Source organism: Bufo bufo, chromosome 5 (genome assembly GCF_905171765.1).
Source record: "Bufo bufo chromosome 5, aBufBuf1.1, whole genome shotgun sequence".
Classification (NCBI taxonomy): Eukaryota; Metazoa; Chordata; class Amphibia; order Anura; family Bufonidae; genus Bufo; species Bufo bufo.
In genome coordinates this window covers 270959947-270986764 of record NC_053393.1, presented here as the reverse complement: position 1 = coordinate 270986764, position 26818 = coordinate 270959947, and the positions used below count along the sequence as shown (strand labels likewise).

The following is a 26818-nucleotide window of genomic DNA, read 5'->3' as shown; positions in this document are numbered from 1 at the left end:
GTGTTAAAGTGAAATAAATAAAAAAAAAAGTATACATATTAGGTATCACCGTGTCTGAAACAACCTGCTCTATAAAAATATCACATGACATAATCCCTCAGGTGAACACCATAAAAAAAAACTGTGCCAAAAAAGACATTTTTTGTCACCTTACATCACAAAAAGTATAATACCAAGCGATCGGCGTATGCCCCCCAAATAAGTACCAATCAAACAGTTATCCCATACTGGAAAAAATGTATGCAGCGCGGAATCTGGATCCAGCTGCGCATAGAGGGAGTGTGCATTGGAGCGATCGGAGGAGAGTGCAGGGACACGGGGACAATTTTATTTAGTGGCAGAGCTGTATTGAAAGCTGTTCAGCGACAGTGCTTGTGGGGGAGGGGGAAGACAGATGTAGCAGTCTGTATGTGCTTGGGGGAGAGATCAATAGACAGATGTAGCAGAGCTAAATATGCGGCAGTTCTGACAAAGTGTTGTTGGAATAGAGAAACAACTGATGTAGCAGAGCTGTATATCCTGCAGATCTGACACAGTGCTAGTTGGGGAGGAGAAGATAGATGTAGCAGAGCTATATATGCATCTATACTGATAAAAGGTCTATGGTTTATACACAACTGTAGTAGAGCTGTATTGGAAAAACTGACTAGTGCTCTCTGAGTGACTATTCCCCAGCAGGGGGAGGGACCTCACACTCTGCAGGCTGCTACAATGAGGACTCATACATTTCACATGAACGAGCACGTAGGCCTGAGCTCTCTCTCAGTGTGACGTCATAAGGAGGAGGTGTGGCTGGCCTTCACTTGAACTGGCTAAGCCCGCCCAGCCTTAGAAGCTGGGAAGCAGGAAGTGAATGCTGAGATGTATAACATATATAGCCAGTTAGGTCCAGCGTTTTCCAGGTTATCTTTTAGGAGATAGATTGGTCCATTGTGCCCATTCTATTTCAAACTTACCCATCATGAAATTTTTGTGAGCCAACATTTTTTCATAAGATCTAGTAGTATCCACAGCATTTATGATTTCTTGTATCGTCGGGATCTTTGAACTTTTCCAGTACCTGGTAATGGCTAGTTTCGTAGCTAAAAACAGGTGCATAGATATAGTTCTAAAGTTATATGGGATTTCTGTGAGATCTATAAATAGCAAGGCTAGGGCTGGGTCTCTGTTTAGCTTGTCATCTGTTGCCCTTTCAATTAGTTGAAAGACGCTGGACCACAATTCTCCCAATAGGGGGCAGTCCCAAAGTATATGTAATAGGGATCCTCTGCCGCCACATCCCCTTCAGCACAGCAGCCCCGAGCCAGGGAAAATGCGATTTAGTCTCAGGGGAGCAAAATACCATCTAAGTAATGTTTTCGAATAAGACTCTAGATGTGATACACATTTTAATCTCTTGGTCGCATAGTTTATAGCTGTGGACCACTGTGCTGGGGGGATACTGCGTCCCAATTCCAACTCCCATGATACAATGGGAGCTGTTTTTACAAAGGAGTTTCTCCTGCCTAGAAATGAGTAAAGTGGACGAATTCCTTTCCAATTGGATTGCTTCAGAGCCCATTGGTTCAGGAGCTCCATGTGTACATTTACTATTAGTGTAGGGTTAGAGGTTAATAAGTGATGGATCCTCAGATACTTATAAAAATCCCTTTTATGTATCTTAAATTGGTCCTGCAAGTTCCTAAAGTCCAATTTTAACGTGATTGTTGGGGAGTTAAATAAAGCAGTTCAGATCTACAATAAGAGAATACAAATGTGTATTAGATTATAGTTATACAATAACAGTTTTTTAACTTACCATATTTTTCTCTTGGTCCGTTATAATCATACAATTTGCCTTTGCGAAAAATCTTTAGTGTGGGATATCCAGACACCTTGTATCTTTCAGCAAGTTTTACTTCTGCAGTGGCATCGACTTTTGCAAGTGGTATTACTGGTGTACGCTTACTAAGCTCCTGTGCAGCTTTTTCATATTCTGGTGCAAGCTTTTTGCAATGTCCACACCTATACAGAATTTGAATGATTAGCATAAACTAATATTAAAACTTAACATAATGTTGAAAATATGAATTACCTATACTAAAGTCAAAATTTACAACTTATTTAAGGTCATGTACAGACATATCTGAACTATATTACTAGTTCATTTTGCAGTGGATTTCACCTTTTGCAAATGGTGAAATCCAATTAAAAAAAACTGCTGCAATCCCGCAACATAATGTTAATGTTATTTTTCACGTGTATTGTATTGCAATTTGTTAAATATTATCGCTACACAATCCGCACTGAAAAATCGGCAACATTTTTTAACCTCTTCCGGACACATGATGTACCGGTACGTCATGTATAGTTCCGATCACTGCCGCCCAGCGGGCGGTGATCGGAACCCGATGCCTGCTCAAATCATTGAGCAGGCACCTTGGGTCAATGCGCCCCCCCCTCCCGTGTCGGCGATCGCAGCAAACCGCAGGTCAATTCAGACCTGCGGTTTGCTGCGTTTCTGGGTTATTCGGGTCTCTGAACCCGATAACCCGGAACAGGATGGTGATCGGTGGTGTGATAATACACCACCAATCACCATCCTGCGATCCTGAGAGGTGATGGTGACATCACCTCTCAGGATCGCCTCTCATTGGTCGGCTGGCCAGGCGGGCATTTCAAATTACAGCAGCGCTCCTCTCTCCTCGGCTGCCGGACTGAAAAGGAGGAGGAGAGGAGCGCTGCTGTAATTTGAAATGCCCGCCCAGCCGACCAATACATCGGATCTCAGAGCCAGCACCCCCATCTGTGCAGGGATCATTAGCCAGCACCCCATCTGTGCCCCAGCACCCCCATCTGTGCACCCAGGTATTTAGGGAAAGGTAAGGTTAGGCAGGGATATTCAGGGAAAGTTAGTGAGAAAAAACAGCTATGTGACCCTTGCGCCCCTGCCCCCCAACTTTTTTTTGGGCGCAAGAATTTATTATTATTATTTTTTCTGCGTACGCTGACTGTGGCCGGCACTCTTAGTGTCCAGCCACTGTTAGAGCATCACACACCCCACCGCTGATCAACTTCGGACGGTTGATCAGCGATTTTGAATTTAATTTTCTTTTTTTCACATTTTTTTCGTTTTCTTTTGTCTGTTCGGTTTAGGGTAAGTTCGCGAACACCTGTGCCGCTACACACACGCAAACCAAATAAATTTTATCGCACACGCACACACACACTCCCCTATGGCCTGCCGGATGTTCTCGGCCGAGGAAATTTACGCCCAGCTTGCCACCGAGTCCGAGAGCCCCAGTGAGGAAGAGGATGACCCGACTTTTGTCATCCAGGTCCTCCTCATCATCATCTAGGGATGATGATGAGCCCCCAAGGCGTCGGAGACGCCGCCAGGCGGAGCAAGGGGACCGCCATGCTAGGGACCCTGTGGCCCACACTAGTACAAGCAGCTCTGGGGCTCGTACTAGTTTTCCGGCCCACCAGTTAAGTCCACCGGAGCCCCCTGCCGGTGAACTTGTCTGGTATATCCCAGAGTGTTTTGAGCCCGCAATTACTGATTTTGTAGGCCAACCAGGAATCCAGATTTCCACAGTGGGCTTCACTGAATACGACTACTTTAGTCTTTTTTTCAGTGACCACTTTGCAAATCTAATGGTGGAGCAAACAAACCTGTACGCCCAACACAGTTTGTTGCTCAACACCCGGGCTCCTTTTTGGCTAGGCCCAGTGGCTGGACTCCGGTCAGTGCAGCCGAGATGAGGACGTTTTGGGGCCTCGTGCTGCACATGGGCCTACTCAAAAAACCTAGTGTCAGGCATTACTGGAGTGGGGCCGTCCTCTACCAGACCCAACTTTACAGTACAGCCATGACACGCTCCTGGTTTGAGGCCATCTGGAAAATGCCTGCATTATGCAGATAATGCAGCATGTCACCCAAGAGGGATGTCCTTGTACTGTCCACAATTCATGGTAACAGCATCACCCCTGTCCCTGTGCGAGGTACAGCGGCAACGGTCCTTAAGCCCGATTGTATCGTCGACTACAATTGGTATATGGGAGATGGTGATCTCTCTGATCAAGTCCTCAAGCCATATAATGCCATGCGCAAAACCCGGGCATGGTACAAAAAAGTTGTGGTCTACTTGGTACAGGTTGCCTTGTACAACTCTTTTGTGCTGTCCCGGAGCGCTGGCAACGCAGGGACATTCCTTCAGTTCTATGAGGCAGTCCTCACGGACCTGATCTTTTCTGATGGGAAAGAGCAGGCCGGAGTACCTCAGGAACTGGAGGCGCCCTGATCGTCCCTGGCCAACACTTTCCATGTGTGGTCCCCCATACTGGAAAGAAGGACGGACCCAAAAAAAGGTGCAGAGTGTGTCACAGGAGGGGGATACGGAAGGACACCACTACTCAGTGTGACACGTGCCCCAATCATACGGGCCTCTGCATTATTGGTTGCTTCAGGGAGTACCACACTTCCATGGAGTACTAAATGTATGTTCTCCTTCCCCAATTTAGCCACTGACAATCAGATAAAAAAACTACTTGAGACACAAACTAAAAAAAAATGTTTTCAAAAATATTTAGTAAAACAAAAATAAATTTAAAAGGTTGACATATTAGGTATCGCCGCGTCCGTAAGAATCTGCTCTATAAAAATACCCCATGACCGAACCCCTCAGATGAACACTGTAAAAAAAAAATATATAAAAAATATTTTTTGCAGTTTTTATTTGTCACATCACTAAAATTGTAATAGCAAGCGATTATAAAGTCATATGCCCCCCAAAATAGTGCCAATAAAACAGTCCTCTCACATCCCGCAAAAAATGAGCCCCTACCTAAGATAAGCGGCAAAAAAAATAAAAAATGACTCTTAGACTATGGAAATACTAAAATGTTTTTTTTTTGTTTATCAAAAGATAATATAGTGTAAAACATAAATAAATTTAAAAAAAGTAGACATATTAGGTATCGCCGCGTCAGTAAGAATCTGCTGTATAAGAGTACCCCATGACCTAAACCCTCAGATGAACACGGTCAAAAACTTAAATAAAAACATTGCCACAACAGCAATTTTTTGGCAAATTTTCCATTTTATTCTGTTTTTTTTCCAGTAACAAAGCAAGGGTTAACAGTCAAACAAAACTTAATATTTATTACCCTGATTCTGCAGTTTACAGAAACACCCTATATGTGGTCGTAAACTGCTGTATGACCAAACGGCAGGGCGCAGAAGGAAAGGATCGCCGTATGGTTTCTGGAAGGCAGATTTTGATGGCCTTTTTTTTTTGGGCACCATGTCCCATTTGAAGCCCCCCTGATGCACCCCTAGAGTAGAAACTCCATAAAAGCGACCCCATCTAAGAAACTACACCCCTCAAGGTATTCAAAACCGATTTTACAAACTTTATTAACCCTTTAGGTGTTCCTCAACAGTTTATAGCAAATGGAGATGAAATTTCAGAATTTCTATTTTTGGTAACCTTGCCTCACAAAAATGTTATCTAGAGCAACCAAAAATCATATGTACCCTAAAAATAGTCCCAACAAAACTGCCACCTTATCCTGTAGTTTCCAAAATAGGGTCACTTTTATGGAGTTTCTACTCTAGAGGTGCATCAGGGGGGCTTCAAATGGGACATGGTGTAAATAAACCAGTCCAGCAAAATCTGCCTTCCAAAAACCACACGGCACACCTTTCCCTCTACGCCCTACCGTGTGCCTGTACAGTAGTTTACGGCCACATATGGGGTGTTTCTGAAAAACTACAGAATTGGGGCAATAAACATAGCATTTTATTTGGCTGTTAACCCTTGCTTTGTTACTGGAAAAAAATTGATTAAAATGGAAAATGTGGCAAAAAAAAATAAAAAATTCTGAAATGTTATCTTCATTTGCCATTAACTCTTGTGGAACACCTAAAGGGTTAACTACATTTGTAAAATCAGTTTTGAATACCTTGAAGGGTGTAGTTTCTAGAAAGAGGTCATTTTTGGGTGGATTCTATTATGTAAGCCTCACAAAGTGACTTCAGACCTGAACTGGTCCCTAAAAATTGGGTTTTTGAAAATTTCTGAAAAATTTCAAGATTTGCTTCTAAACTTCTAAGCCCCGTTACGTCCACAAAAACGAAAATGTAATTCCCAAAATGATATAAACATGAAGTAGACATCTGGGGAATGTAAAGTAATAAACAATTTTTGGAGGTAATACTATGTATTATAGAAGTAGAGAAATTGAAACTTTGAAATTTACTAATTTTTCAAAAATTTTGGCAAATTTGGTATTTTTTTATTAATAAAAATGATTTTTTTTTTACTTCATTTTACCAGTGTCATGAAGTACAATATGTGACGAAAAAACTATCTCAGAATGGCCTGGATAAGTCAAAGCATTTTAAAGTTATCACCACTTAAAGTGACACTGGTCAGATTAGCAAAAAATGGCCTGGTCCTTAAGGTGAAATATGGCTGGGTCCTTAAGGAGTTAAATTTATAATTTTCTTTAATATTGTTTCTGCATCGTCAGTCAATACACTGAAGTCAATGAGAGGTGTATATACAACATCGTAAGTAGCAGGTGCTGACTCTGGACAGGTCTTCTTCAAGCAATGACATTAAGTCCATATTTCATTTGCAAAGCTCTTACCATGGTGCATAAAATTCAACTAGTATGATATCTGCAGCTTCTACCACCTCATCAAAGTTTGCTTCAGTTAATACTATTGTTGCTTCAGGTGGGATCGTCCAATTGGGATCTGAAACTGCTTTTACTTTATCAACAATTTCTGTAAAACAAAAAAGCGTTTCATTACGACAATCTAAAGAACTAAATGTGAACAAATGCTTACTTCAAATTACTATACAGAAAATAACATGGTAAAAAATAAAACCATCTGACTTTTGATTATACACAATACTCGCCAGTGAGTGCTTGGAACAGCAGAGATGGACATATTAAAATGGATTCTATGTAATATTTTGTTAATATAAGAATATCTGTGTTATTATATATATATATATATATATATATATATATATATACACATACACACACACACACACACACATATATACACATACATATACACATACACACAGATGAAACTTGAAAAATTAGAATATCGTGCAAATTAGAATTTTGTGAAAAGGTTCAATATTCTAGGCTCAAAGTGTCACACTCTAGTCAGCTAATTAATCCATATCCCCTGAGCATAGGGTACCTCAAAATTGTGACTTTGGCGTTTGTGAGGAATATGGATTAATATTTACTGTCAGCCATGTCCTCACACCCACTATTTGCTGGAAGATGGCAGAGGAAATCAAGCTCCACAGGGGGGCTCTGCTTCAAAGCCGCAGCCAGATAGCAGAAAACTCCTAGCAGGCCACATTTGATTGCATTTCACACCTCCAGTCAGACAGCACAGATCCTGCAAGAGAACCCCCAGTAGGAGGTATCAGCCCTTGCCAGGATCAATGATACCTCCCAGACATGTTGGCAGCTACATTTCATAAGGAATTATGAATCGCCCGGCCATCGCAGGCGCAAACCAGATACATATTTGTATCCCAGTGACCATGATGAACGTGCCCATGGTCTTTGTTCGAGGCTAGGATGCCCGGCAGGGGAGATAAATATATCTCCACACAGAAACCAACCAACTAACGGTACCATGCTTGGACTCTAGTTGTAGCCAGAACCCAGGCAGATCAATTGGGCCTGGAACCATCTTCCTGCAACCTTCTGGTCTGGTGCTATGCGCCCTAAGGGGTTTTGTGGGTCATTTGCTGCCAGCACCAGAGTAATAGGGGTGGACCCTACCCATAGGCGGGGAGGGGAGTGGCCGGCTACAGGTCAAAAGCCCATGCAAGCCAGCAGGGGGTCACATTGTGCAATGTGTTTGGAGGGACCTTCAACCAGCTGACATCACTGTCTCCGACGTGAATACAGCTAAGAACTCATCACTACCCAAATGACTGACATCTGGTAAACTGACTTATTGTTCTGCATAACCCTTTTGTACCTACAGTAGATATAAAAAGTGACCTATAAACTGTACCACTCAATTGAAAAACAAACTGAAATCTTTTAGGTAGAGGGAAGAAAAAAATATAAAAATAAAATAATATGGTTGCATAAGTGTGCACGCCCTTAAACTAATACTTTGTTGAAGCACCTTTTGATTTTATTACAGCACTCAGTCTTTTTGGGTATGAGTCTATCAGCATGGCACATTTTGACTTGGCAAGATTTGCCTACTCTTCTTTGCAAAAACACTCCAAATCTGTCAGATTGCGAGGGCATCGCCTGTGCACAGCCCTCTTCAGATCACCCCACAGATTTTCAAAATCGGATTCAGGTCTGGGCTCTGGCTGGGCCATTCTAAAACTTTAATCTTCTTCTGGTGAAGCCATTCCTTTGTTGATTTGTATGTATGCTTTGGGTCGTTGTCATGCTGAAAGATGAAGTTCCTCTTCATGTTCAGCTTTCTAGCAGAAGCCTCAAGGTTTTGTGCCAATATTGACTGGTATTTGGAACTGTTCATAAATTCCTCTAGCTTAACTAAGGCCCCATTTCTAGCTGAAGAAAAACAGCACCAAAGCATGATGCTGCCACCACCATGCTTCACTGTGGGTATGGCGTTCTTTTGGTGATGTGCAGTGTTGTTTTTGGGCCAAACATATCTTTTGGAATTAAGGCCAAAAAGTTCAACCTTGGTTTCATCAGTCCATAACACCTTTTCCCACATGCTTTTGGGAGACTTCAGCTGTGTTTCTTCAAAATTTAGCCTGGCTTGGATGTTTTTCTTAAGAAAAGGCTTTCGTCTTGCCACTCTACCCCATAGCCCAAACATATGAAGAATACGGGAGATTGTTGTCACATGTACCACACAGCTAGTACTTGCCAGATATTCCTACAGCTCCTTAATGTTGGTGTAGGCCTCTTGGTAGCCTCCCAGACCATTTTTCTTCTAGTCTTTTCATCAATTTTGGAGGGACGTCCAGTTCTTGGTAATGTCACTGTTGTGCCATATTTTCTCCACTTGATGATGACTGTCTTCACTGTGTTCCATGGTATATCTAAGGCCTTGGAAATTCATTTGTACCCTTCTCCTGACTGATACCTTTTAACAATGAGATCCCTCTGATGCTTTGGAAGCTCTCTGTGGACCATGGCTTTTGCTGTGGGATGAGACTAAGAAAATTTCAGGAAAGACCAACTAGAGCAGCTGAACTTTATTTGGGGTTAATCACAGGCACGTTAAATGATGGCAGGTGTATGCTGACTCCTATTTAACATGATTTTGAATGTGATTGCTTAATTCTGAACACAGCTACATCCCCAGTTATAAGAGGGTGTGCACACTTATGCAACCACATTATTTTAGTTTTTTTGTTTTCTTTCCTCCACCTAAAAGATTTCAGTTAGTTTTTCAATGATTTATCTTTGTCTCATTTTTTACAGCACAGAAACATGCCATTTTAACAGGGGTGTGTAGACTTTTTATATCCACTGTATATCACCTATATCTGTAACCTCAGACCACTGTATATATTCTGTTATATCTAGTGTGCCCTTTAGGCGATTAAATATATAATTTAATCTTGTGCTATCTTGTATCTCGATCACGAATCCCCATGTCCGTGTTTCGGCCTAGTTATAAGCTACCTTGGGTTGGTTTCTCACCCTATATAATCCCATTAGCGGACCGGGCTTATATCAAACGAGAAGCTGGTGGCAGTTACCTGGGCTGAGACAGAGCTGTTTTCACTGCGGCAGTGAAAAGGCTCTGTCAGCTTGTTGCCACTCTGTGCCCGCGTGGACAGGAGGAGTCTGTGTAAACTGTACCAAGCGTGCACGAGGCGTGGTATTAGTCACAGGGTTTCATAAGCTATAAGCCAGAATCATCCAAATTATAACATATAAAGGCTTGAAATATCTCGCTTTGCATGTAATGAGTCAATCTCATATGTTAGTTTCACCTTTTAAGTTGCATTACCAAATAAATGAACTTTGCACGATATTCAAATTTTTCGAGTTTCACCTGTATATATATATATATATATATATATATATTATATATTGTGGGGGGTTAGCTCTTCTCCGGGGGTGATTCACACAAATATCGTCACCAGACACCAAGCTTCAGGTCCAAACATCACTTTATTTGGCTCCTCAGCAATTCAAACATAAATGGTACAAAATAAACACCTGCCCGGCTGGGCTCTAACTAAACATATGATATCCTGACTCACCTAAACTCACAGTTCACACCCTGTGAACACATGCGGCTTTGTCAGCCAATGTCCCCCAGCCTCCTGGCTGTACAGAGCACAGTACGCCCACTGTCTCCAGTTCAGTATTTCTTGTGGGGGATTGGGGCTCAGTAGTCCGCCTGACTATGGCCCTGCGACCCTCCCAGGCGTCGCTGCGCTCCCCCAACTCCAGGCTATCTCCCAGCCTTGTGGTCCCTCAGCCTTGCCCAGCTGAGACCACACAGACAGAGCCTCCAGGCCTCTGTCCACAGGTAACACACTACCCCCTTTCTGACACTCTGGGAGGTGCCTTATGCCAGGCTGATTACCTCCAGCTTGTCTCACCTGTGGTGGAACAGGGGTGTGGACCACACTATCCACCCCTTCCATGCCTCTAACCTGAGTGAGACCTGTCACTGTCTCACAATATATATATAAATAATATATAATATATAAAGCTGAGTGTGTGTGTGTGTGTATGTGTATGTAAAGGAATCAGCACCGTCACATTTAGAATCACGAAACTTGGCACACAGGTACATCAGGTGTCCGGGAAAGTTTTAGACCAGGTCTCAGCTCCTGAGATATTCCCAAAAAAATGCATTAGCCAAGATAAGCCTGGTCACATAACCTTTAATCAGCCAATAGAAGCTCACAGGTCCTTAGTCTCCACATATACACAGTTTTACACCAGGTTTCCACAACAACCCAGCCATTTTTCTTCACTGCTGTAGGTCAGCTTTAAAAGGGGCAGGGTGCTGTCAATGACACTGTTAAGGGAGCGGAGTGCTGTGGAGGTCACAGTTAAGGGGGGAGGTAGGGTGGCCATTCAGGCCACCCTCAAAAGACTGACTTAAAACCCCAACCCCAGGTCCGGCTAAGCCACGCCCCTCCCACAGTGCTGCTGTCCGAGAGTGAGGTGTTCAAAAGGACATCCTTGTGTCCGTCCAGACCCTGACCATGGAGTCTGAAAGCCAGACTGTCCTCCCTAAAACTGGACCTCTGGCCACCCTAGGGGCAGGCTGCTGTGGAGGTCACAATTAAGGGGACGGTCCGCTATTCAGGTCAGTGTTAAGGTGCAGATTGCTGTAGAGGCCACTGTTAAGGGGGCGGGGTGTTGTGGAAATCACTTAAGGAGACGAGGTACTGTGGAGGTCACTAATAAAGGGGCATCTGCTGTGGAGGTCACCTTTAAGGGGACAGGATGCTGTGGAGGTCTCTTAAGGAGGAAGGGAATGGTGGAGGTCACAGTTAAGGGGACAGTGTGCTATGGAGGTCATTGTTAAGGGGCGGGGTGCTGTAGAGGTCACTGTTAAGTGGGTGGGGTGTTGTGGAGGTCACATTTTAAGGGAAAGGAGCTCTGTGGAGGTCACTGTTAAGGTGGCGGGTTATTGTGTAAATCACTGTTAAGGAGACGGGGTACTATGGAGGTCACTAATAAAGGGGCGGCCACTGTGGAGTTCAGAGAGAAGAGCGCTGTGGGTGTTACTGTTAATGGGGTGGGCACTGTGGAGGTCACTGTTAAGGGAGGAGGGGACTGTGGAGGCCACTATTAAAGGGGCAGCGGGGTACTGTTAGGTCACTGTTAAGGCAGCGGGGTACTGTGGCAGTCACTGTTAAAGGGGCAGTTGCTGTGGAGGTTTCTGTTAAGGAGGCCGAGAATAGTGTAGGTCACACTTAAGGGGACTGTAACCTATGGTCAGTGTTAAGGGGCGGGTGCTGTAGAGGTCACTGTTAAGAGTGCAGGACCCTATGGAGGTCACTGTAAAGGGGGTGTGGTGCTGTGAAACTCACTGTTAAAGGGGCAGGCTGCTGTGAAGGTCAAAGTTAAGGGGGTGGGCTGCTGTGGACGTCCCATTTTAAGGAGACACGGCACTGTGGGTGGGGGGGTCAGTGTTAAGGGGTGGGGGGCTGTGGAGGTCACTGTTAAGGGGGCGGGATACTGTAGAGGATACTGTCGATAGCTTTTAACAACACACACAAACATTAAATTAAATACACATGCACGCACGTACAGTAATTTAACATAGCAGTGCACGGGAGTAGAGGAGACAGAGGATGAGGTCTAAAGCATCTGACAGCCAGTGTGACTGATTGGCTAGTGAATGGCATTTTGCAGTAGGCTATTTGTTGAATTTACAAAAAAGTTTCTCCCCCCCCCCCTCCAAATCGCATGCAATTAAATGTAAATAAAAATAAATAAAAAATTATGCTAATAGCATGTTGGCTAATTTCACAAACGATCGTTCAGTCCCGGAAACTCACCCCATTTTTGGCCATATTTCCCAGACCAAACACCAATTCCCTGTTACCAGAAGAACTGACAATGATAGTGGATAATGTATGATTGCTTGTATATGCAAGTGTCTTACAAAAGGGAACAAAAAGGTGAAATGAATTATAAAAAAAAAAATACAAATTATGTTTTAATTAACTTGACTCTGTACTTTCAACAAAGTTTGCATAAACTTTGTGAATATAAAAAAAAATAAAAAATGATACAGTGGAGCTTGAACGCTTGTGAACCCTTCATAATTTTCTATATTACTGCATAAATTAGACATAAAACTATATCAGAATTTCAAGTCCTAAAAGTAGATTAAGATAACCAAAACAAGCAAGTCAAAAAGATTAAACTTGGTCATTTATTTAAGGAAAATGACCCAATCTCGGTCTGTGAGGGACAACAGTAAAGGAATCTTTACTGTTTTACGGTCAGTATCTGGTGTGACCTGGTGCAGCCAAAAACTGCAACTAAAACATTTTTGGTAACCATTGCTTAGTCCTGCACATATACTTGGAGGAATTTTAACAAATTCATCCATACAAAACAGCTTGAACTTTTATGTTTATAGCAGGAATGCTCAACCTGCAGCCCTCCAGCTGTTGCAAAAGTACAACTCCTAGCATGCCGTAATAGCTGTAGGCTGTCCAGGCGTTCTGGTGTCACGGATGATGTTGCAGAAAGCTGGAACTTATAAATAAACATCCGACTGGCTTGATCCCAAACTAAGGAGCATATGGGTAAGCCCTATAAAACCCCTAGAGCTCTCCCTGACTGCTATGTCCATGCAAGGGTCTCTATGGTAGACGATTGCATGCCCACGTACCTAATACTGTGTGACACCTGAAAACCCTATAATAGTGAGGGGACACGACCACCGGCTCCCTGCACTTAATACGGACGGAGTCAGGGTCATCTAGAATCAAGCCAGCAAGGAAACACAAATAAAGGAAAGACTTATCTGAGGAAACAGCAGCAGCAGCCTCCAGCAGTGAACACCTCATCCAGGAAGTAGTATAAACCGCAAAGTGAGGCAGTATGGGAGGGAATATAAAGGGAGATAATTAGTCTAAATAAGTGACACCTGGGAGAAGGAAAGGAAATGACAAAGTGAAACCAAAACAAAGAACATCATGCAAGAGGTAGAGAATAACGTCTGCCAGACCTTCTCACAGAACTGGCAGTGACAGTACCCCTCCCTCTACGGGTGGACTCCGGACACTCAGAGCCCACCTTCTCAGGATGAGACCTATGGAAAGCCCTGATGAGATGAGTGGCCTTAATGTCCGCCACAGGCACTCACATCCTCTCCTCAGGACCATAACCCTCCCAATGAACGAGGTACTGGAGAGAACCGCTGATAATGCGAGAATCCACCTAGAGACCTGAAATTCAAGATTACCATCAACAACAATCGGAGGAGGAGGCAAAAAGAAGGGTACAGTGGGTTGGACATAAGGTTTTAATAGGGACCTGTGAAAAACATTATGGATCTTCCAAGTCTGAGGAAGATCAAGACGGAAGGCAACGGGATTGATGACGGACAAGATCTTGTAAGGCACAATAAACTTAGGACCCAACTTCCAGGAGGGAACCTTCAGTTTGATATTCTTTGTAGACAACCACGCCAGATCACCTACATTCAGGTCCGGACCAGGCACACGTCTCTTATCCGCCACACGCTTATATCTCTCAGTCATCCTCTTCAGATTACCCTGAATCTTTTGCCAAATAAATGACAAAGACTAGGAAAATCTCTCCTCATCAGGTAAACCAGAGGACCCCTCTCCAGAGAATGTCCCAAACTGCGGATGAAAGCCATATGCACCAAAAATTGGTGACTTATCAGAGGACTCCTGGCGACGGTTATTTAAAGCAAACTCATCAAGGGGCAAAAAAGAGTACCAATCCTTCTGATTCTCCGCCACAAAACAGCGCCGATATGTCTCCAGATTCTGATTGACGCGTTCGGTCTGACCATTCGACTGCGGGTGAAAAGCAGTTGAGAACGACAACCGAATCCCCAAGCGAGAACAGAAGGCCTTCCAGAATCTGGAAACAAATTGCGTGCCCCTATCAGAAACGATGTCTGAAGGAATGCCATTCAATTTAACAATGTGATCAACAAACGCTTGCGCCAACGTCTTAGCATTGGGTAACCCAGGAAAGGGAATGAAATGCGCCATTTTGCTAAAACGGTCCACTACCACCAAAATCACAGTCTTCCCCGAGGAACGAGGCAGGTCCGTAATGAAGTCCATGGACAGATGCGTCCAAGGACGGGAAGGAATGGGTAACGGGAGGAGAGAACCTGATGGTCGTGAATGAGGGACCTTGGCACAAGCGCAGGTCTCGCAGGCTGCCACAAAACCCTCAACCGTCTTACGAAGAGCCGGCCACCAGAATCTCCGACCAATGAGATCCACTGTAGCTCTACTTCCCGGGTGCCCAGCAAGGACAGTATTGTGGTGCTCCTTAAAAACCTTGTGTCGTAAAGAGAGAGGCACAAACAACCTCCCAGGAGGACAAATATCAGGAGTCTCTGCCTGGGCTGCCTGAACCTCTGCCTCCAAATCAGGATAAAGAGCAGAGACAAGCAACCCTTCAGCCAAAATGGGACCCGAGTCTTCAAAGTTCCCCCCTTCCGGAAAAACAACGAGACAGGGCATTCGCCTTCACATTTTTAACCCCAGGGCGGAACGTGACAACAAAATTAAACCTAGAGAAGAACAAAGACAATCTGGCCTGTCTCGGGTTTAGACGCTTGGCTGATTCCAAGTAGGCCAGATTCTTATGGTCGGTAAACACAGCAATAGGGTGTCTGGCTCCCTCTAACCAATGGCGCCATTCCTCAAACGCTAATTTGATGGCCAACAACTCCCTATCTCCCACATCGTAATTTCTCTCTGCAGAGGAGAGTTTCCTTGAGAAAAAGGCACACGGTCGACATTTAGCAGGAGAGGGACCCTAATAAAAGACCGCACCCACACCCACCTCAGAAGCGTCCACCTCAACAATAAAGGGTAGAGAGACATGAGGTTGTACCTAAATGGGAGCGGAAGCAAAACTCTCTGAAACTAGAAAAGGCTTTAAGCGCATCTACCGACCACGAGGAAAAATCTACCCCCTTTTTAGTCATTTCAGTGAGTGGCTTAACAACAGAGGAATAATTCAAAATGAACTTTCTGTAATAATTGGAAAACCCAAAAACTGCATCAGCGCCTTCTGATTCGCAGGAAGCTCCCAATCAAGCACAGCGTGGACCAGAAGCGGAGAGAAGAAAACCAAGAAATTGAATCTCCGGAACCGCAAACACACATTTTTCCAGTTTAGCGTACAAATTTATTCTCCCAGCAAAACCTGACGTAGGTGGTCTCGATGAGTCTTGAAATCAGGAGAAAAAAATCAAAATGTCATCTAGATACACCAGTACAAATTTCCCCATTAAATGATAAAAAATGCTGTTCACAAAATGTTGGAAGACGTCCGGAGCATTCATCAAACCAAAGGGCATAACCAAATTCTCGAAATGACCCTCAGGGGTATTTAAGGCCGTCTTCCATTCATCTCCTTCCTGACCCTGACTAGGTTATATGCCCCTCCTAAAGCCAACTTAGAAAAAACTTTAGCCCCAACAATCTGGTTAAACAGGTCCGGGATCAGAGGAAGCGGATATGGGTCACGAATTGTGATACGGTTCAGCTCCCTGAAATCCAGACAAGGTCTTAAAGAACAATCTTTTTTTCTTAACAAAAAAAAACCCAGCGGCAACAGGTGACTTCGAGGGTCGGATGTGTCCCTTTCTCAGGCTCTCAGAGATATAAGTACGCATAGCGACTCTTTCAGGTTGGGAGAGATTGTATAATCGTGATTTTGGCAGCTTGGCGCCTGGGATGAGATTAATAGGGCAGTCGTACTCCCGGTGAGGGGGCAACTCCTGGACACCACTCTCGGAAAACACATCCGAAAATTCTGAGAGTAAAGATGGTACAGTCTTGGTAGAACCCTCTGAAAAAGACGCAGTGAGGCAATTCTCTCTGCAAAACTCACTCCAACCATTTATTTGCCTTGCTTGCCAATCAATGGTGGGGTTATGTTTAGTGAGCCAGGGTAGCCCCAACACTAGAGGAGTAGGTAATCCACTTAGGACGAAACATGACATATCCTCAACATGAGCGTCACCCACAGTCAAACAGATATTGTGAGCTATGCCCTTTAACGATCTTTGAGAAAGTGGAGCGGAATCGATAGCAAAAACAAGTACATCCTTTTCCAAAGTGCATACCTGGTAACCAAGCGTTATTGCAAATTGATTATCAATGAGATTGACAGCTGCTCCACTATCTACAAAAATCTCACAAACAATGTTCTTGCTGTCTAGTGCCACCCTGGCAGGTGGGAGAAAACGGGAACTACAAGTAAACGGCAAACCTTCAATTTCAACCTTGTCAATAGTAGCAAATGGAAAGTTTTTAGAGGGTTTTTTTCAGTTTTTCTTTTATTACCCTCAGAAAACTCCATGAATCTCCTAGAGGGGCAAACATTAGCCAAATGATTTATACCCCCACAACAGAAACAAACACTCCTCTGAGAGCTGAATCCTCTACTATCAGAGGCAAGCAAACCCAGCAGCATCATTCCAACCAGTATCAGCTGCCCATCTCCGAAATTCAGAACAACATATCTCTGCGGACTGTTTACCCTGGCATAAAAGACGGAGTTTAGATTCAGCCAGAGCAATACGATCCGGGTCATCATATATCTGCCCCAGGGCCACAAAAAATTCATCCACCGATCGGAGGGGCCGTGCCCCCACCGGCAGCGAAAAGGCCCAAGACTGAGCGTTATCCCTGAGAAGCGAGATGATGATCCCCACCCTCTGCTCCTTATCACCAGAGGAATGGGGAAGTAGGCGAAAATGGAGTTTGCAAAGCCTCTCTAAGGCTACTTTCACACCTGCGTTCAGGTGTCCGCTCGTGAGCTCCGTTTGAAGGGGCTTACAAGCGGCACCGAACGCAGCCGTCCAGCCCTGATGCATTCTCAGTGGAGGCGGATCCGCTGAGAATGCATCAGTCTGCCAGCGTTCAGCCTCCGCTCCGCTCAGTGAGCGGACACCTGAACGCTGCTTGCAGCGTTCGGGTGTCCGCCTGGCCGTGCGGAGGCGAGCGGATCCGTCCAGACTTATAATGGAAGTCAATGGGGACGGATCCGCTTGAAGATGACACCATATGGCTCAATCTTCAAGCGGATCCGTCCCCCATTGACTTTCAATGTAAAGTCTGAACGGATCCGTTCAGGCTACTTTCACACTTAGAAATTTTTCTAAGTTATAATGCAGACGGATCCGTTCTGAACGGATGCAAATGTCTGCATTATAGGAGCGGATCCGCTCTGAACGCTAGTGTGAAAGTAGCCTAAAGCGAACAAAATTCTCACTACCCCCGTATCCGGAAGCAAGAATAGGTGACACCTGGGAGAAGGAAAGGATATGACAAAGTGAAACCAAAACAAAGAACGTCATGCAAGAGGTAGAGAAGAACGTCTGCCAGACCTTCTCACAGAACTGGCGGTGACAGCTGGACATCCCTGGACAATAGGATTCCTCTCAAGAGCTGCTCACTTCGGGCTCTTCCACAACATTTCTATTGGAGTAAGGTTAGGACTTTGACTTGACCATTCCAAAACACTAACTTCATTTTTCATTAACTCTTTTTGTATCTTTGTACACAACTGTATTGCGTCCGCAATCCGAGAGATACGGCGTGCAATGGAGGCACAGATCGGAAGCCCACAGATGCACTATGGAGTACTTACGTGGGTTTTCTGTCTACGCACCGCAAAAAACTAGTGCATGCATTACTTTTTTACGGTGTGGACCATTCAAGTGAAAGAGTCCGCCTCCACAGTTGGCAGGCACACAGTCTGTGCCTGTGCATTGTGGACCGCAACGTGCAGTCTGCAGCACGGTCATGACCTTAGGTTCGTTGTCTTGCTGCATGATCCGTATTTTCTTGAGATTCAGCTCACAGACAGATTTCCTGACATTTTCCTTTAGCATTTGCTGGTATAATTCAGAATTCATTGTTCTATCAAAGATGACAAGCTCTTCTGGCCCAGATGCAGCAAAACAGGCCCAAACCATATTACTACCACCACCATGTTTCACAAATAGGATAAGATCTTTATATGGAATACAGTGTTTTCCTTTCTCCAAACAGAATGCTTATCTAAACCAAAAGGCTCTATTTTGGTTTTAACCATCCCCAAAACATTGGGGGAGACTAATCAAAAGTGGTGCAAAGGAAAACAATCTTAGTTGTTCATAGCAACCAATCAGATTCCGCCTTTCATTTTCAGAGCTCCTTTGGAAAAAAAAATGAAAGAATCAATCCGATTGGCTGTTATGGACAACTAAGGGTGGGTTCACATCACATTTTTCCCATCCGTTTAATGTATACAAAAAAAAGTTTTCCATACATTACACAGAAAGTTCATAAACTGTACTTCCATTAATTTGCCTTGCAGTGCACACACACACACACGGCAAAAAGAAAGTATGCGTACTATGACAGTTCCATGGAGAAAAATAAATAAATAAGAAGCTTAACCAGATGTGTGATACCATAAGAAACACTAAAATCCAGCACAGTGAAGCCCCACCCCCACAAGTAACACATGTAAGCAAACTATAGTTCAACAAGATAGCAGCTGTGCCATCTACTGTGTTTGTCATATATGCAGATACAGGAGATTCTACTTATTGTATAGGCGCCTGCAAGGAGACCAGCTGCAGCTCATAGAAGTTTATGAATAGGGAGGAGGGAGCTGCTTGAGGAAAACAAAAGTAGACAAACTGCAACTATTAGGGCTCTTTCACACGAGCGGATCCCGTGCATGGAATCTGCTGCGTGAATGACAGCCAAGCCTCGTTCTGGACAGCAGAGACACGGAGCATTAACATGATTGATAATGCTCTGTGCCTCTCTGTGACCTTTTTACTACAAAATCACAGTGAGATAAAGTTGTCACTGTGATTTTGTAGTAAAAAGGTCACAGAGAGGCACAGAGCATTATTATCCACGCACGGGATCCGCTCGTGTGAAAGAGCCCTTAAGAGTTCAAACTTACCTCAGTGCTGGATTTATAGCTACATCGTTGATTAGGCTATTTTCACATGTGCGTTTTGCATTCCAGTTTTGAGATCTGTCAGAGCATCTCAAAACCGGAGCAAAACGCTTGAGTTCGATTTAATACATCCGGATGCATCCGTCCCTTCGGGTGTGGTTGTATTAACCCCTTCCCGAAATCCGCCATACATATATGGCGCATCAGGAAGTGACCTCCCAACAGCCGTCGTACGGGTATGGCATGTTGATTGAGTGTGTGCAGGAGCTGCGTCCCCCTGATCAGCGCCCCAACAACAAATCCCAAAAAGCAATGGCAGAGTGGCGGCTTTATCTTTATCCTGCTTCCCAAAAAGCTAAACCCCATAATTAGAAACAATTATAAAGCTCTGTTGAGAGAAAAATAAAATGCTACGGGTGATGGGACCCTTCAAGCTCTCATCTTGGTACTTGACAGAGGATTTGAATGGTGCTTTGGGTCAATTAAAGATATCTTAGGGTACTTTCACACTAGTGTTATTCTTTTCCGGTATTGAAATCTGGTAAAGGGTCTCAATACCGGTAAAAAATGCATTCTGAATGGAAAGCAATCTGTTCAGTATGCATCAGGATGTCTTCCGTTCCGTCCCTTGTACGGTATTTGACCGGACAAAATACCGCAGCTTGCTGCAGTATATTTTCTGGCCAAAATTCCGGCACTTGCCGGATCCGGCATTAATTTCCATAGAGATGTATTAATGCCGGATCCGGTACCAAGTGTTCCGGAAATTGCCGCGTCGCCAGATCGGGTTTTCGAATATAGGAGGAGCCTCAGGGTAGGTCATCAATATCAGATTGTCACGGGTCTGTGTCACAACCTATCGCTGACCCTATTGTGCCTGGGTCAGAAGGTCGCAGCGGGGGACTACACGCTCAGTTTCTCAAGAGATCGCTCCATGACCTACTGGTGAGAATAGATTCCGGTCCAGGTTTTCCTGCTAAGGTTTGCGATCCTTTTTGTCCCATTTAGGAATCTGTAGCTTTTCCTTTCAGCTGTCCTCTGTCAGCCACTCCCAGCTACTATATATTCTCCCTTTCTGCTTTCCTTGTTGCCAGATATAGACCTTCTTTCCAGATCTTCTATTCTGACTAGGGATGAGTGAATCAACTTTGGATGAAACATCCGAAGTCAATTCGCATAAAACTTTGTTAGAATACTGTATGGAGCGAGCACTCTAAGTATTAGAATGTATTGGTTCTGATGAGCCAAAGTTATTACCTTTACCAGTCCTCTACTTGTATCATTGGACAATCGGTTCCCCAGGCTTTTTAACCAGGAAAATTAATATTTTTAAATCGTGCTTTGATTAATAAACTATAAAGTTAATTAATTTAAGGGTCTATATCTAGCAAAGATATTTCTAATAAACTAGATAGTGCAGAGCGAAGCTGAAAGTACCTAAACCATGATAAATTAGATATATTCTCCCTTTGTGCCAACTCTGATAAGGCAAATAGGGTTGTTGCGGGTATCGAAATTTCGATACCCAATCGATACTTTTTTTTTACAAGTATTGATTCGGTACTGTCATTTGCATTATTGCGATACTGGGATGCGCTGCTGCGCAGCCCAGTATCTCCTCTTATGAGACAACATGGCGCTCGGCCAGACAGACAGTGGAGAGGGCGGGAGGGAGGTAGAGAAGGAGGGAGGGAGTCCCTCCCTCCTATTACGCCGCCGAGCCCAATAGAGAAAGCGGGCTTTGAAGATGCCCGCACCACTGCCATCAATGAATGTGTGTTTAATTAAAGCAGGAGGAGGGACGGGGGAGGTAAACTGCTGCACCGTCTGAGCTAGTGAGCTCGGCGAACGGCACCAGGGGAAGCAGCCTCCTCCTCCTCCTGAGTGTCTTGTGTCCTCCCAGCGTCAGCCCAAGCCCCAGAGTCAGTGAGAGCACTGAAAAGCAGCCAGCATAGCAGGTACCCAGCCCACACCCAGTACAAGAGGGATTTGCCTGCCTCAAAATAAAGGCAGGCAAAAAACATATGTATCAGACAGCCAGCAAGATTTGGGCTTAATGTGACTCTAACCCCAATCTTGCCACTACCATGTTTTAAACATGATGGGGGTCACTTATTTTTAATGTCAGTCTGGGCACATGCTTTTGGACTAGACCCCATGTGCCTCACATTAATAGTAAGTGACCCCCAAAGTACCATCTCACATAATGGGCAACATAGGGTTAAATGTAAGTTACAGAATACAGGTCATTATTAATATGAGGCACATAGATTGAATTCATAAGACTGTGCTGCCAAATAGCAAGTGATTGTTGTAGCTCATGCAGTAACCCCATGTTGCCTACTATGCAAGAATATGGATACTTGATAGGGTTATTATGAGGCACATGGGGGTTTTATCACTAGGAACGGTTGGACCTGTGCCTCACAATTACCCTATCATGTAACGTGGCCCCAGCACCACAATGTATATCATGTAGCAGCTGACCTCACAGATTTACAATTACAACCCCAATCTGTCAATTTTTGTGAAGCCCATTCCCCCTCCCCCACCACCACCACCCCACCGAGTGAATGAGGTGTGGTTTAAGCCATTGAAAAATATGCATAATTTTTTTTTCACAACTAGAACCACACTTACGACCGACCTAAAATCATGTGGCCATTGTGCCACAAGAAAATTGCTATGAAGGTGAGAGAGACTGTGAACAATGCAGCAATGTGAGGTGTGAATTTACTAGTACTGCTCCTCTACATGCTGTAAGGGCTCTTTGACACGAGCAGATGCAGTGCGTGGAATCCACTGCGTGAAAGACAGCCAAGCCCTGCTCTGGCCAGCAGAGACACGGAGCATTAACATGACTGATAATGCTCTGTGCCTCTGTGATCTCTTTACTACCAAATTACAGTGAGATAAAGTTGTCACCGTGATTTTGTAGTAAAAAGATCACAGAGAGGCACAGAGCATTATCAGTCATGTTACTGCTCCGTGTCTCTGCTGTCCGGAGCAGGGTTTGGCATTCTTTCACGCAGTGGATTACCCGCACGCACGGCATCTGCTCATGTGAAAGAGCCCTAATGGTTCCACTTGTTCTAGGCGCAGTAAAAACAAAGAAGCCATGGATACACCGTCGCCGTCAATGAAAGATGCAGAACTTGTGTGCCTGTCACGTCTGCCACTTGTAGAAAAAAGAAGTGTGGGCATATTATGCCTACATCGCCGGTGAAGATGGGCAGCCAACAGACACAGAAAAACCTGTCTGCAAAAGGTGTTACAAATCTCTCCATTGCAAAGCAGAAAACACCAGCAACTACCCTACCTACCCATGCTCTCTTCATAAAGGAGTTGTCTCACTTAACCCCTTAAGGACGCAGCCCTATTTCACCTTAAGGACCATTTTTTGCAAATCTGACCAGTGTCACTTTAAGTGCTGACAACTTTAAAACGCTTCGACTTACCCAGGCCGTTCTGAGATTGTTTTTTCGTCACATATTGTACTTCATGACACTGCTAAAATTGGGTCAAAAAAGTTTTGCATAGAAAAATACCAAATTTACCCAAAATTTGGAAAAATTAGCAAATTTCAAAGTTTCAGTTTATCTACTTCTGTAATACATAGTAATACCCCCAAAAATTGTGATGACTTTACATTCCCCATATGTCTACTTCATGTTTGTATCATTTTGGGAATGATATTTTATTTTTTGGGGATGTTACATAGCTTTGAAGTTTAGAAGCAAATTTAGAAATTTTTCAGAAATTTTCCAAATCCCACTTTATATGGACCAGTTCAGGTTTGAAGTCACTTCGTGAGGCTTACATAATAGAAACCATCCAAAAATGACCCCATTCTAGAAACTACACCCCTCAAGGTATTCAAAACTGTTTTTACAAACTTTGTTAACCCTTTAGGTCTTCCACAAGACTTCATGGCAAATGGACATAAAATTTAAGAATTGTGATTTTTTTGGAAAATTTTCCAATATAATCAATTTTTTTTTCCAGGAAAAAAACAAGGGTTAACTGCCAAACAAAACTCAATATGGGTTGCCCCGATTCTGTAGTTTGCAGAAACACCCCAGATGTGGTCGTAAACTACTGTTTGGCCAAACGGGAGGACATAGAAGGAGGGGAACGCCATATGGTTTTTGCAAGGCAGATTTTGCAGGACTGGTTTTGTTTATACCATGTCCCATTTCAAGCCCCCCGTTGCACCCCTAGAATAGAAATTTCAAAAAAGTGACTCAATCTAAGAAAGTACACCCCTCAAGGTATTCAAAACTGGGTTTACAAACTTTGTTAACCCTTTAGGTGTTCCACAAGAGTTAATGGCAGATGAAGAAACAATTTAGAAATTTCTATTTTTTGGAATATTTTCCATTTTAACCCATTTTTTCCAGTAATGAAGTAAGGGTTAACTGCCAAACAAAACTCAATATGGGTTGCCCTGATTCTGTAGTTTGCAAAAACACCCCATATGTGTTCCTAAACTACTGTTTGGCCAAACAGGAGGACATAGAAAGAGGGGAACGCCATATGGTTTTTGCAAGGCAGATTTTGCAGGACTGGTTTTGTTTATACCATGTCCCATTTCAAGCCCCCCGTTGCACCCCTAGAATAGAAATTTCAAAAAAGTGACTCAATCTAAGAAAGTACACCCCTCAAGGTATTCAAAACTGGGTTTACAAACTTTGTTAACCCTTTAGGTGTTCCACAAGAGTTAATGGCAGATGAAGAAACAATTTAGAAATTTCTATTTTTTGGAATATTTTCCATTTTAACCCATTTTTTCCAGTAATGAAGTAAGGGTTAACTGCCAAACAAAACTCAATATGGGTTGCCCTGATTCTGTAGTTTGCAAAAACACCCCATATGTGTTCCTAAACTACTGTTTGGCCAAACAGGAGGACATAGAAAGAGGGGAACGCCATATGGGTTTTGGAAGGCAGATTTTGCAGGACTGGATTTGTTTATACCATGTCCCATTTCAAGCCCCCAGTTGCACCTCTAGAATAGAAATTCCAAAAAAGTGACTCCATCTAAGAAAGTACACCCCTCAAGGTATTCAAAACTGGGTTTACAAACTTTGTTAACCCTTTAGGTGTTCCACAAGAGTTAATGGCAGATGGAGAAACAATTTTTGAATTTAAATTTTTTGGAAAATTTTCCATTTTAACCCTTACTTTATTACTGGGAAAAAATGGGTTAACAGCCAAACAAAACTCAAAATGGGTTGCCCTGATTCTGTAGTTTGCAGAAACACCACATATGTGGTCGTAAACTACTATTTGGCTAAACGGCAGGACATAGAAGAAGGGGAACGCCATATGGTTTTTGGAAGGCAGATTTTGCTGGACTAGTTTATTTACACCATGTACCCTTTCAAGCCCCCTGATGCACCCTAGAGTAGAAAATCCATAAAAGTGACCCCATCTAGGAAACTACAGGATACGGTGGTTGTTGTTTTGGGACTATGTTAGGGTAAATATGATTTTTGGTTGCTCTATATTACACTTTTTTGAGGCAAGGTAACAAAAAAATTTTATTCTAAAATTGTTTCTACATTCGCTATTTAGTTTTGTGGAACACCTAAAGGGTTAACAAAGTTTTTAAAGTAACTTTTGAATACCTTGAGGGGTGTAGTTTCTTAGATGGGATCACTTTTTTGAAGTTTCTAGTCTAGGCTACATCAGGGGGGGCTTCTAATGGGACATTGTGTAAATAAACCAGTCCATCAAAATCTGCCTTCCAGAAACCATATGGAGTTCCCTTCGTTCTATGCCCTGCCGTGTGGCTATATAGCCAATTACGACCACATATGGGGTGTTTCTGCAAACTACAGAATCAGGGCAATAAATATTTAGTTTTGTTTGGCTGTTAACCCTTGCTTTATTACCGGAAAAAAGGATTCAAATGGAAATTTTTCCCAAAAATGGGTGTTTTGGCACCGTTTTTTTAATATTTTTAACGCTGTTCATCCGAGGGGTTTGGTCAAATGTTATTTTTATAGGGCAGATTCTTACGGACGCGGCGATACCTAATATGTCTACATTTTAACATTTATTTAGATTTTACACTATATTATCACTTTAGGAACCCCAAAAATTATTTTAGTATCTCCATAGCCTGGGAGCTACAGTTTTTTTTTTTTTTGTTGGGCGACTATCTAATGTAGGGGCTCATTTTTTGCGGGATGAGATGGCGGTTTTATTGGCACTAATTGGGGGTGCATATCACATTTTGATCACTCGCTATTACACTTTTTGTGATGTTAGTTGACAAAAAAAAGGGTTTTTTTTTTAATCGCTGTTCATCCGGGGGGGGGGGGGTTGGGTTAAATGTTATTTTTATAGAGACGATTTTTACGGATGCGACGATGCCCAATATGTATTGCTCTCAGACTTTGGAGACACTAAGCAGGCATCCTCAAACTGTGGCCCTCCAGATGTTGTAAAACTTAAATTCTCACCATGCCCTGCTGATGGCTGTAGGTTGTCTGGGCATGCTGGGAGTTATAGTTTTACAACATCTGGAGGGCCGCCGTTTGAGGATGCCTGCACTAAAACTAATATTTTTTTGGGGGAAAAAAATTGTTTCCGTGATGTGTTAAGTGGAGAGAAAGATCCAACCCCGTCTTCTGTTCTTCCTTTGACATGGAAAATATATGCATGTGCATCGGAGGAGGAATCTGACAGCATCCTTGCCAGAGAAATTAAACAAAGGGTCATAGATGGCATTAAAAAGAGGTATGAAAGCAAAAACTTGCAACTCATTCTCAACACTGTCACATATCTAGATCGAAGATTTAAGGACTCAATTGTGTCTATTCAAGATGAAGTAAAAGAAGAGCTTCTACAGAGAGCTTCCATTCTTCAGCTACCAGCAAGTGGCGGAGCAGAACAGAAAGATGAAGAACATGCAGTGGCACAAGTCACTAAGAAAAAAAAATATATAACAGATCTTAAAAGCTTGTTGGCCAATATTGTGACGGAAAAAAGGGGGCCAAGCAAGTGGTTCTGTGGGTACCGAAGATACATCATCTGACAAAAGCCCTACAGCAATGCTTTGCAATGACTTTATTGTACAAAGAGATGAAAGAAATTAGTCCAGAAGAAGACCCACTAGCCTGTTGGAGGAGAAATGCCCCAAGTCTGCCTGTTCTTGC

At 43.4% G+C, this 26818-nt stretch overlaps 1 protein-coding gene across 1 annotated transcript in view; it reads right to left on the bottom strand.

Annotated features, from left to right (window-relative positions):
• The window catches only part of PDIA4 (protein disulfide isomerase family A member 4), a 272038-nt gene that overhangs the window by 116839 nt on the left and 128381 nt on the right, over positions 1-26818 (bottom strand). The window contains 2 exon segments of the mRNA XM_040431853.1: positions 1795-2004; positions 6637-6775. Of these exon segments, the coding sequence (XP_040287787.1) occupies positions 1795-2004; positions 6637-6775 (349 nt within the window).